The sequence below is a fragment of the Tursiops truncatus genome, chromosome 8 (assembly GCF_011762595.2).
Source record: "Tursiops truncatus isolate mTurTru1 chromosome 8, mTurTru1.mat.Y, whole genome shotgun sequence".
NCBI classification, from domain to species: domain Eukaryota; kingdom Metazoa; phylum Chordata; class Mammalia; order Artiodactyla; family Delphinidae; genus Tursiops; species Tursiops truncatus.
Window position 1 is genome coordinate 42,972,334 of NC_047041.1, and position 13,313 is coordinate 42,985,646.

Here is a 13,313-nt window from a genome sequence, read left to right on the forward strand (position 1 = left end):
TAGCCTGTGAACATTCCACGCTTTAATCACCCTTCACCGGGCCTCTGGTACAAGTTTGAGAGGATTCTTATTACTTAACAGACTCTGATACTAGGTAGTAAAACACACATTTCTAAATAGAGTGAATCTGAGCTTCCCTAGAGCCCCTGAGAATTACGTCAGTTTTAACCATTAACTCCCCTGGACTCTTTATTTTTTCCTAAAATAATGGGTTTATGAGATGTAATTCACATACCATAAAATTCACGTTTAAAGTGTACAATTTAGTGATTTATAGTACATTCACAAAGTTGTGCAATCATTACCACTGTCTAATTCTCCGCAGGACTCTATTCAGAAGTTTCTTAAAAGCATTGCATCGGTGTTAGGCATTGGGGGTAGGAAGAGGTAGGTAGAGGGAGGCTTTAGGTAAGGGTTGATGACGGGGGCGTTTGCTTGGGGGTGGGATGAGTTGCTGAGGATGGGCGGGAGAAGGGGGACGCTAGTACACAAAAGACAATTTCCGGCTCAAATTTCCTTACCAAGGCTCTCAGAGAGGAACCTTTGGGGGTGGGGGGAACGACCAGTCCAAAAGGACTAGGTGTGTGTGTGTGTGTCCAAGGGGGCAGCGAGGGTGTCCACTCTATGTCTGAGTACCAGTCTCCACATCTTGGTGGGTCTTTCGGAGCGGGGCAGGCCGGGCTGAGGCTGCTGGGGGACGCCTCCTAGATCCTAGCCCAGGACATCCTGCACTGCGGCAGCCACAGCAACAGGCTCGCCCCCAGACAAAGGGGCCGGCTCGGCGGGGCGGACTCGCGCAGCCGGGGAGCGCGCGCTCGGCGCAGGGGGTCCTGGCGGCTGCAGGGCGCAGCGCAGACCCCGCGAGGGCCGAGTCCGCGGCGCTCGGGAGACCCGGTACCGGGGCGCATACCCCGCCCGGCCTGGCGCGGCGCCAGCGCCGGGCTTCCATTCAGTCTTTGACCCTCCGTCCCCACCCTGCCCCCCCCGCAGGCCGCACGCACCACTGTAACCGCTGCCCCGGCGGCCGCCGCTGCTTGTCGGGCTGGCGGGCGGAGAGCGCGGCGCGGCGGGGCCGGCGGCATGGCTGTGTCCTGGAGGAGCTGGCTGGCCAACGAAGGGGTTAAACACCTCTGCCTGGTAGGATGGCGGGCGAGGCTCTCCCGGCGTTTTGTCTCTGGGACAGCGATTTTGATTCATTCTCTGAGCGAGCGCGGGTGGGGAGCTGGAAGTTTTGCCTCTAACGCAAACATTCTCAACTAACAAAAACTTTCTGCCGGGAATACCTGGAGATAATAACCATCCGCTTCCTCCCTTCCTCCAAGTGCTGGGCAAATTTCCTACACTTTTGATGGGAGAGCGGATGTGGAGGAAGGGAGAAGAGATCGCTGTTAGTGAACACAGCTTTTTCCTTAACCATTTAAACATCTTCCCCCCCCCCCCCCCGCCTTTTGCTCTTTTTCCAGATTGCTTCTGTTGGTCTTATTTTATACAGCAAAGTCCTATTTTGCATTATCTATTGTTCATACAATTGATATTTTTGAAGCTTAACAACATGCAACGCCCGGGACGTGGTGATGTCGCTCATTTCTTAGTCTCATTTTGTCCTGCAAGGGGATAACTGCGATCTTTAGGAGACCTGTTTGCATCCCAGATGCTTAATCTCAGGTGTGCAGGGGCTGAGTGAGGTCAGATAGATTTTCCTCTGAGTGGTTTTCAGCTTGCTGGTCAATTGAGAATGTTCTCCAAAGCCTTTCCTATTCTGATGTTTTTTATGACTTTAAAACTCATATTATTTAACATGGATTGCAATAGTTATGGCTTAAGATTTTTATGATATGTTTAGAAAGTGAGTGTGGGAAAGACCATTTAAGGCCTTTAGGAATGTCTACCGTGCACTCACACAGCTGGGTCAATTCCCTGAGAAATACTGAAGAAGCTGAAACCCTCAAGGATCAGATACTTTGTTGGAAAATAAGGCTTGCTAATGTGAAGGCAATTTAAGAATGCCAGACTGAAGAGGCTCAATAAAAGTTTGTTGAATAAAATTGAAAGATAATGAACTTTGGTTCGGAATTGCCCTACATAGAACCCTTTTCCAAACTTCTGAATATCATAGACAAATAAACTTTCAAAAAGCAAAAACTAAATGGAAACCAACACAGACTATGCAAATTTTACTGCAAGGACAATGTTTTAAATGAAAAACAAACAAACAAAAATACCATTGCTGTGCTCATTAAAGAAAATTTCCTTTTAACACAAAAATAACTGTAAGAAATACTGATTACCTTCAGGTTCTATAGAAACTCATTACCTTTCCTCTCCCCTCTCTCTCTCCCCTCTCTGATTATTTTTCATTATTTTATCCTCAGATCTATTCTGTAAGATAGGTAGGCCCATTCTTGCCTTCATCCTAATTTTATACACGAGGAATTTGAAGCACATGGACAGTAACAAATTTGCCCAAGGTCTCAGAGGCATTAAGTAGTAGATTCCCAGAAGCCAATACCCACGCTCCTCCTCTACACCATGGAGCCATCGTTGAACTAGAATTTCCCTGCCTTCTGAGCTGTAAAACTTTAGACCCCAAATGGAGCCATGGTTGGCAACTCCCCCCAATAATCTGAGGTGTGTAGGAATTTACCAATGTGCTGCTAAGACAGTACACATTCTCAAAGGACGGGCTTGTCTATTATTTATATTATTTGTCTTTTTGTTGTGTGGCATTTCCTGAATGCAGCCATTAACAGAATAGTTCCTGGATGTTTGCGTTATTTTATTGTTCTTAAAGTTTTAAATAGAAGTGTCCCAGGAGGCCAAAAAAAATTATCTTAACACCTGCTTGCATGTTTCTGGTTGCACCCTCAAACAGCTTTGAAATGCTAAGGAAATAAGATTGGACTTCTTTCCTAGTCTCACTTCACTTTCTAAACATATCATAAAAATCTTAAGCCGTAACTATTGCAATCCATGTTAAATAATATGAGTTTTAGAGTCATAAAAAACATGAGAATAGGAAAGGCTTTGGAGAGCATCATAACTTCCATTTAATTTGTTAGAGAGGAGATTGAAACCCTTTTCTCAGCCCTTTGAGCTCACCAGCCTCCCCCATCAACCCCTACCCCTGGGCCATTGCACAGCCTGATAGCCTGTATTTATATATGTTTTCATGAGTTTATTTGATTAATGTCTATTTCTCTCATAAAATGTGAACTCCCCAAAGGCAGGTACATTTCTGTTTCTGCTCATTCTTATTTCCCTGGGCTTGAAACATGAGTAGGTTCTCAGTAATTATTTTGAGTGAAAGAAATGAAAGCCCGGAGGAGAATAAATTTCCCAAGTTCTCTTCCAATAATACTTTGTTGCAATGACTAATTGAGGTTCCATTGAAAGTACTGTGTCCAATGAATGTACTTGAGGTGTCCATTCATCAGGTAATGTTTATTTTTAATTTTTTTCTCTCACCCTTCGTATGATTTAGCTTATCTGGCTGTCCCTGAATGTCCTGCTTTTCTGGAAAACCTTCCTGCTGTATAACCAAGGGCCAGAGTATCACTACCTCCACCAGATGTTGGGGGTAAGTGGGACTTGGTTGACCTGTGGAATGGCTTTAATGTGGGCAGAGGATGCTACAAAGCTTGGTCAGTTTTTACATTCATTAAAGAAACACCAGGACGGTTGTTCATTTCAGAAACATTTGTTACTGTGTAAAGTGGTCAAGTTTTCATGATTTATCATTTATACCGGTCCAAGTTAAAACGACTGACTCTTTTAAGAGCCAAAGATGTATCTTCTAAAGTGAACTGTTGGGCTAGTAGTATCTGAGAAAAGTGCTACTCCTTGCCAGCTGCAAAGAGTCCTGAGGTCTCCTTCACTTGGAGGACCAACCCATGACAGGATTTTAGTTTTTACTAAATCAAGACTTCAGCCCGCCCATCAACTTACAGAGAATTTCTGCACTGTTTCCTTTTACTGTCAGTTCTCACAAAGTATGTGTCTAAGGTGGTTATTCACTTCTGGGCATTTCTCAGCGGCTTGCCCTAGGTTAACTGCTGCTTGTGGTTCCAGTGCTCTGGTCTAATAGGAGAACGATATAGTGCAAAACTTTGCTCTGATTTATCTCAGGTCGATATTTTTCTTTTCTCCATTCCATGATGTTTCTGTTCTTATTCTTCCTCTCCTTCCCCTTCCTACTTGTCTCCTGAACAAAAGGCAGTGGCACTGAGCACATCTTACTTTGTACAATACAAGGAGACAGCTTTTTCTAAGCAAAAGCAAAAAATATAAAACATATTGAAAAATCTTAGGGTATCTGAAAAAGCAGATTTTGTCATTCCTTTTCACTGGGGAAGAAAATACATTCTAAATAGGAGATGCATTTTTTTTTCATGGTTTAATGACTATTTAAAATTCTGACTAGTTCAGATGAATTTAGTGGAGCCAGCCTTCCGTTTCCTGCTTTACAGTTATAGATCTCATTTATCTTTAAACCTCAGCTCCTATAGTAGTGCTTGGCACATATTAAGATTGCAATAAATTGAGGCTGAATTAATTGATGTATATTTCATTTTATACAGTAAGGTACTATCTTCAATATCTGTTGTTCACACAGTTGATATTTTTAAAGTTTAACAACTGTTTTTTTAAAGAATTTTTTTGAGAGCTGTTTAAAGTTCACAGTAAAATTGAGGGGAAGGCACAGAGATTTCCCATATGTTCTCCTATCCCCACACATGCATAACGTCTCCCATTATCAACCTTCCACACCAGAGTGATACATTTGTTACAATTTGATGACCTACATTGACACATCATAATCACCGAACATCTGTATTTTCAACTGATGGATTGATAAACATAATCTCAAAGATTAAACTCATTTTATTGCAGATTCTTAAATCTGAACATTTCTTTCTTTTGTCCAACCACCCTGACATCCGGCCATCCAGAAAACTGTCATGAAACCTTTACTTTTCAAATGGGCACATAGAGAGTAACACCTCCCCTTTGCCCTCAGGTTGCTTACAATCTAATGGAAACTCCAACAACTAATTAAATAAACAAGTTAAAAAATTTTCTCTAAGGAACACAGGAAGGTTTACTGGCCTATCATGTTACTTTGTTTCCTAAACATTCCCCCTTAGGTATAAATTAGCAAACATGAGGTTTTTCAGTGGGAGCTATATCTGAACTATTATATAACTTATGAACAACTTGGAGAAAACTCTTGAGAGTTACGACGGTAAAATTTGCCTTTAAAAAATGGTAAATCTTGATCAGGACGTAGTTGTAATAATATAAAATCTAAGCCTAGACAACTTGGAATGTCATAATTGAACTTTGGATTTCAGCTCTATGACATTGTATAAGCTAAAATGATAACTTATTGAAAAATTAATTATGTTGGAAACCAACAAGTTAATTTTTTATGAGTTTGGATGCTGTGTAACAGCTTCAAATTTATTTTGGTGACAAGTCAGATATGAAGAATACACACACACACACATATATAACCCAACTAATTAAAAAAATACATGTTTCACCCCTCTCTACCTCATCCCACTTCAGTGGTTTTGTTTGAATAATATGACAGGCTAGTGAGGTTCAATGGTGAGGGCTACAGAATAGCTGGCACATAGTAGGGGCTCAATAAACATTAATCAGTTGAATGAAGACAAAAATGATAAAAGGACTCAATGGAAGACTATGAGTAAAAAATGCAAGAGGCAGACTGAAGGAGAGAAAGGTCGTTGTAAATTAGTTTTCATGGAAACATAAGAATGATCATAGTGGGTTGACCCTTAACCCATCAAGTCAGGAGTCAACATTTTATGAAGAGTCATAGTGGAAAGGAATAGCTTTTCTTCTTGGCATCATGGCGGAGGAAGAAAGATGACTTAAAAAGTCTCACTTTTCAGTAATCACCTATCTGAATTTTCTAGTCATTAATTTATCTACACCATTTGGAATAGATATCATCTGTACTTTTACTGAAAAAGGAACTCTATCTATAGTTTGACTATTGTTTAATGAAGGAGTATTTAATTTTATTTGTCCTTGGCTTATCTTTTCTAATCTTTTGATGATTGTGGCATTGTTGCATAGTATAAGAATTTGCGGGCATTTTTCAAATTGCAAAGAAATACAGTATAACGATGAGATATAATTAATTTTAAAATAAATATTGCAGGCTCCCATGTTTTACATGTTTAATAACTATATATTATGAACTTAATGCCTTAGAGCAGTTTTTTAGAGCCTACCAAGCACTCACAAGAACATGGTCCCACCATGATAGAACTGTAGGAATCCTGCAAAGGACATAGGTACTCTGATATTATAAGTCCCTTTTAGGTAAATTTTAAGTTAATAAAAATTATGATGGTATTTCTGGAAATGAATTTGATTGCTACCACTTTAAAACACAAATGGAAACAGTACTTCCATTTGTTGAACATTTTGATAATAACCTTTAGTCTAAGGTTGCTGTTACGCATCTGTAAAATGTAAGGTAATAATAAAGTTGTACTAGTCTTATAGGAATAAAGGGTCCACAGGATATAGCTCATTTGCAGGAAGACATAGACATTCAGAAGCAGTAAATTCTTTGTAGTGGTCTGAAATCTCTGCTTTCTATTGAAAGATGATTTATTCAACTGTTTATTTATACTGATGATATACTAGTCACTTTACAAATGCTGTGTTTGAGCTAGGAAACTATTCTTCCCATTTGCACCTGGGGAAGTATAGGCTGAGGAATCTGAATGAATGATTTGATCAGGTTCCTTTGGGTGGTCAGTGTCAAAGCTAGGATTTGAATGCAGTGCTCTCTGCCCTTTTGCTTTTCCCTCATACTACACAGATTTTCTGAACCACTTCACTGGCCCATCTCAGATATTTCTGTTACTGGTTAGTATTACTCTTTATCAGTGCTGCCCAATAGATATATAATGTGAGTCATATGTAATTTAAAAATTTCCAGTAGTAATTCAAAAAAGTAAGAAGCCAGTGGCATTTAACTTTAACAATATATTTTATTTAAAATAATATATCCAAAGTACTGTAATAGATTGAAGCATTCAACATGTGGTTAGTATTTTTTAAAACTATTACTGAGATAGTTTACATTATTTTTGCCTGTTCTTGAAATAGTGTATATTTTACACTTATGTACATCACAATTCAGTCACTAAATTTTCATCAGAAATACTTGACCTGTGTTTAAATTTCATAAAATTTTACAGATGAAAACGTGTATTCACATACCCAAGTTGTTCCAAACATATTTAAAGATTTTCCTATAACACAAATGAATATCAGCTTTTAAATTTGAATTAAGGGACTTACCTGGCAGTCCAGTGATTAAGACTTCATCTTCCAATACAGGGGGTTCGGGTTCAATCCCTGGTCAGGGAGCTAAGATACCACATGCCTGGCAGCCAAAACACCAAAGCATAAAACAGAAGCAATATTGTAACAAATTCAATAAAGACTTTAAAAATCGTCCATATGAAAAAAATCTTCAAAAAAAATTTAAATTAATGAAATCAATGAACCTAAAAATTCAGCTCTTTTGTGGCCCTAGACACATTTCACATGCTCAATAGCCATGTGTGGTTAGTGGGTACCATTTTGGACAGTATATGTGTTGGCTGTGGTGGGGGGAGATTTTCCTACCTTCATGGCCAAATGCATTTATCATTTTGCTTTAAGGCAAGCAACTAGTCACCCATCAGCCCAATAAAAAGACATCAGCATATGGGTAGTCCTCTTGTTCCCTCTCTCCTGAACAGGATTTAATATTGGGTAGGAAGTTGTGCACTCTAGTTATTGGCATATAACTATAAAAATATCTCTGACTTCTCCCTAATCTTCCTAGCTTTCTGGGGTGGGAGCCTTTGAGAATGAAGGTAAAATTCAGAACTGGAGTATCCATTTTTATTACTAGTAGCCTTGGTGACTGTTCTCAGACCAAAATTAAGTGTTAAGGGAAAAGAAGATCTTAAATGATGGAAGATAAAATAATGTTGAGATTTAATATGTCTTAGTAGGAGTTTTCATCAGAATTGTTTTTTCCCAGACTAGGCTGACCCAGGCCTGGAGGCAACATGGTCACGGCTGGTTTATGCCTGAGTTAATGTGCTAATCAGACTGTGCACTTCCTAGGAGATGTTTAATTATGACATGCTGTGAATATTGGAATCTTAAAATTAGCTAAGAGGGAAAAAAAAGTGTTTTGAGGAAAACCAAAACAAACACCCAAACAAACAAACCAAACAATAACTTTCCTCACCTTCCCATAACGATGTTTTAAACAAAGGACTCCATTGATTACTTAAGTTGAAATCTGTGTTGATTTATTTATTTTCAAAGAATGGAAAATGTATTTAGTACTTTAATAGCAAATACTGATGTGTTGTGACAGACTCTGAGAAATTCAGTTTCCTAAATTTTTTGAAATGTTGGGGCAATTTAACTCAGGATACTATCTATAGTATAGAAGCCTTCATATTCATGTTCACCTATTTCCGCGTTCTATTTCTGACATTGGAACAATTAAAGGATATAATTTAATTGATATAAACATTTTAATTTGCAAAGAGAATGCATTTTATGGTACCAGATTCAATTAGTCTTTGTTTTATATATTTTTCCCCAAAGCTAATATTTGGGGAAATATTTGGGGAAATATTTCTCACGGTGCCATGATGAGAATTTAATTTTTTTTTTTTTGCTTTATCTCACAATTATTATTTTAGATCTGCTACATGGTCATGAGGAGCTTTTCTTTCTTGTTTTTAAACTCTTATTGCGATACCTATGTTGATTGGTATCTCAGTAAGAAGTTGTGAAGCAGAAAGTTGTGAGCATTGAGGTTTTTTTCTAATCTTGCAATGATGATCTTTCTTTGGTCAATCATTATGCTTCACGTGATTTAGAAACATTAACAATTTACCCTCTCAAGAGTCCTAAGACTTGTATCATAATTAACATTTTTCAGAGACAGAAGTCTGATGTCATGTGAGTTTCTTAAGGGTGGAGATTGGAGTATCTGGACAAACAGACCTAGGATTTTAAGTCACTGTTGATTTTACAGCTGGCCTAGCAGCTTTAATTTTGCTGAGAAGGAATATATGCCTCCTGTATGCCTCCTGTCATTTTCAGAAAAGGCTTGATCATTAACTCTTTCCTTCTATTGCACAGAATATTGTGGTTTCAATTCAGAGGATGCTTTTAAATAAGTTGGTTTCGTTTGTTTATTTGTGTTTATTCTTAACATTCTGCTATTGAAAACAATTTACTTCTTGTTTATTGACAGGTGAAATGAGTTACATTACATGATGCAACCATTATGTACTTATTCCATTTACAATAGAGACTCATATAATTTTACACTTGAAAGAGAGCTTTGTAATCTTTACTTAGATTTCTTCCTCATTTTCCCAAATAGATAAATGAGGTTGAAGTGATTTGCTCATTATTACTCACTCGATTAGTGGCTTGGTCACTATCCTGGTTCATTGCTCCTCTCAGTCCAATATTCAGCCTGTTATAATGAACAACTCTATAGATATATGCAAGGCACATTAAACGCCATACTCTGTAGACCACTAGTTTTTCATCTTATGTGAAATGATATTTAAAGATGTTGAGCAATTCAAGAAGTTATGAAAAATTATTGATTTACACCCAAGATAACATATATTTCCAGTATTACAGTTGTTTTTGACAAATTGTTAAGGATTATGAGATTTATTTTTATTTAAATTTTTTCTGATTCCATGATGTTTGGCAGAATTTTAGCACAATGATTAACCTCTTTGTTATATTCACCTAAATACCCAGTGTATAATTCTCTTTTATCAATACCATCCAAAATAGCATAGAATTGGAACTTGGCATTAATTTCTTAGATTTTCAAATCTACTTCCTTCATTTCCTTATTAATAGTATCAATAGCAGATTGCATTCATTGAGGACTAAGTACCAGGTATTACTCTAAGAGCTTTGCTTGGATTAATTTAATCTTTTCACCCATCCTATGGAGTAGATATTTTTAATTCTTAATTTTCCAGGTAAGAAATTGAATTAAAGAAGCTCTGTAACTTGCTAGTGAGTGACAGAGCCAGATCTCTAGCCCAAACATCCTGATTCTAGAACTTGTACTCTTAACCATTGGGCTCTTCTGCCTCTAGGCAACATTAGTATTACCGTAGGCTGAACCATATGTAATTGTCATTTTGATAGAAGAAAAATAATCCAAGGGATTCCCTGGTGGTGCAAGGGATTCCCTGGTGGTGCAGTGGTTGAGAGTCCGCCTGCCGATGCAGGGAACACGGGTTTATGCCCTGGTCCGGGAAGAACCCACATGCCGCGGAGTGGCTGGGCCCGTGAGCCGTGGCCGCTGAGCCTGCGCTTCCGGAGCCTGTGCTCCGCAACGGGAGAGGCCCGCGTACCGCAAAAAAAAAAAAAAAAAAAAAAAAAAAAAAAAAAAAAAAAAAAATCCAATATCAGCCATTGATGTGATTCAACCTAATAACAACTATAACCATTTGTAAATCACATATTATGTACCAGACACAGTCATTTCTTTGCTCTTTTATAATCTCATTTAATCCTTACATATTTAATTTAATCCTTATAATAACCCTGGAGGATAAGAATGATCACTTCACAGAACTGAGAAACAGATTCTGAGTGGTTAGGTAACTTCCCCCAGGTCACATAACTAACAACTGGAGAAGCCCAATTTGAGCCCACATTTGTCTCATACTAAGACCACACCCTCAATCACGCTGCTCCTCCAGGGAGGTTCTGAGACACAGAGGGTTAGAGCCTGGAATTTTCTACTCTTATCCAAGGTTCTTATGCATCCCACCACGGTGGCTCTGGGTAAGACTGTTTGTATGTATGTTTGTGTGTTTTTGTATTAATAAGTAAAGATAAGAATATAGTGTATAGATTATTCTTAAACCTGAAGCAGACTTATATACCTCATCCTAACTGATTCCTACTGCATTAATTTGCTCAGGCTTCCATAACAAAGGACCACAGACTGGGTGGCTTTAACAACAGAAATTTATTTCCTCATAATCCTGGAGGCTGTATGCTTTTTCCTAGGGATCACCCAGCCTGAGGGAATGAAGCTTGTAGAACTGCAGAATGTTATAGGCACCTTAGGTATTGTTCTAGTTCATTTATCTCATTCGATAGACAGATTTAGTATTGGGAAATGCCTTCTTTATGGACTCAGTGCAAAGTTGAATGTGGACAATAGTTCTTCAAACTCTAGTCAGTGTTTCTAGTTCATCATGCTAAGCATTGTGTTGATCATAAAATTGACTTTAAAAATGCCTAGGTAATTCTATGGAGGAAAATCAATCATCCTTAATCCCTATTGACAATATCATAAGCTTTGGAGCTATATGGATATGAGTTTGAACCCTGGCTCAGGCATTTATCTCCCTTTATGATTTTGGCAAATTACTTCTCTGAGACTAAGCTTAAGTCATCTTCCTCTTAGGTTAGTTGTGAAGATTCCCTGAGAAAATGCAAGTGAAATGTTTAGCACTTGGTGCATATGTGCTTAGCAAAAGATAGCATTACTATAAATATTAAGTAATATTAGTTAGCATTAATGGTATTAATACTATTAATAGTAAATAGTAATAGAAATTATTTATGCTTATCAATGAAAATATTAAAAGGAATTCAGAGAAATATAAAGATGGAAGGAATTTGCTGAGCAAATGGCAGATGGCATTAAGACAGAGACTTTTCCTTTCCTTTGATTGGCCTCTGGCTGACCCCCAATCCTTGTGGACAAAGGAAGCCTGTCAGTTGCTATTTATAATTGGCACAAAATTTGTAGCAACTTGGTTATGATTGCTGAGTGGAATTTTATCTTGAGGTAGAACGCATTTTATTCAGAAAAGCTTGTATTAATCTTCATTGAATTTTGGAGTCTTCAGAAGATAAACAGGGTAATAATGCCTATTTCACAAGATTACTGTGAACCTTAAAGACAATTAAAAGAAGTAACCTCGGGCTTCCCTGGTGGCGCAGTGGTTGAGAGTCCGCCTGCCGATGCAGGGGACACGGGTTCGTGCCCCGGTCCGGGCAGATCCCATATGCCGCGGAGCGGCTGGGCCTGTGAGCCATGGCCGCTGAGCCTGCGCGTCCGGAGCCTGTGCTCCGCAACGGGAGAGGCCACAACAGTGAAAGGCCCGCGTACCGCTAAGAAAGAAAAAAAAAAAAAAAAAAGAAGTAACCTCAATAATATCTACAGCCAACATTCACTGAAATGTTCTCATGGGCCAGACATGATAAATTCTTTATACATTCAGTGTCAGAGTCCTGACTAGTCTACAAGGTAGGTTCTATTACAAAAGAGGCAGCTAAAGCACAGAAATTATAAATAATTTGCTCATGGATTAAAGTACCTTGCACAAAGCCTATGATGTAATGAGTTCCCAAAATGCCAGCTTTCCTCTTTCCTTCCCTTTTCTCTCATCCTTCATATTCATATACAGCAATTCACTTAACTGTTCTGTACTCCCATTAAAACAGGATGAAATAATCCCACTTATCTCAGAGTGTTGTACTGAGGATTAGGTATGACTTAACAGGCAACTACTTTGAAGAATTGAAAGCATCACAGATGTAAAACGTAATGGTTATTATTACATATTGTTTCTGTCTCCTATTCATTCCTGCCAGCTTTTAAGGCTCCAGCCATTGGTACTCTAACAGAGCTCCTTTGGGAGTCGTAAAGGACAGTTTGGACAAAGAAATGAGATTTCATTTTCATGACAGAAAAGCAACAAGTGGCCCTTAACATCTAATATGCTTTACTCCAGTATTGATTATTGAAGTGGGATCTTAAAGGGCTGTGACATGTTGTAATTAATAATTGCCAAGGCATGAACTAAGAGTGAGACTTTAGTATAAGAGTAAATTACCTAAAGGCAGAGTGAGCCTACCTTACTTCTTAGTATCCATGTCTTTTTTTTTTTTTTAACATCTTTATTGGAGTATAATTGCTTTACAATGGTATGTTAGTTTCAGCTTCACAACAAAATGAATCAGTTATATATATACATATATTCCCATATCTCTTCCCGCTTGCGTCTCCCTCCCTCTTAGTATCCATGTCTTAATGCAGCTTTGTGATGTGATAAATGTCGATGTAATAAATAGTCTTGTGAAAGGTAGTTTCTTTTCAGTTCTGGCAATGGGATTAAAGAAAAAGTAGATAAAGAAGAAGATGGTTATTCCATGATCAGTAGAATTTGTTTACATTTTTAGAAGCT

The 13,313-nt window shown here is 38.3% G+C and overlaps 1 protein-coding gene across 5 annotated transcripts in view; it reads left to right on the top strand.

Moving 5' to 3' along the window:
- Positions 1–561: 561 nt before the first annotated feature.
- Positions 562–13,313, top strand: part of NOX4 (NADPH oxidase 4) — a 158,123-nt gene continuing 145,371 nt past the window's right edge. For 2 of the 5 annotated variants that reach the window (XM_033862150.2, XM_033862151.2), the window contains exons 1-2: positions 568–1,137; positions 3,482–3,577. In XM_033862150.2, coding sequence (XP_033718041.1) covers positions 1,081–1,137; positions 3,482–3,577 — 153 coding nt within the window. In that variant the 5' untranslated portion in view covers positions 568–1,080. Of the gene's footprint in view, positions 1,138–3,481; positions 3,578–13,313 lie in introns of all 5 variants that reach the window. The other 3 variants (XM_073808326.1, XM_073808325.1, XM_033862152.2) reach the window with 3 other exon arrangements.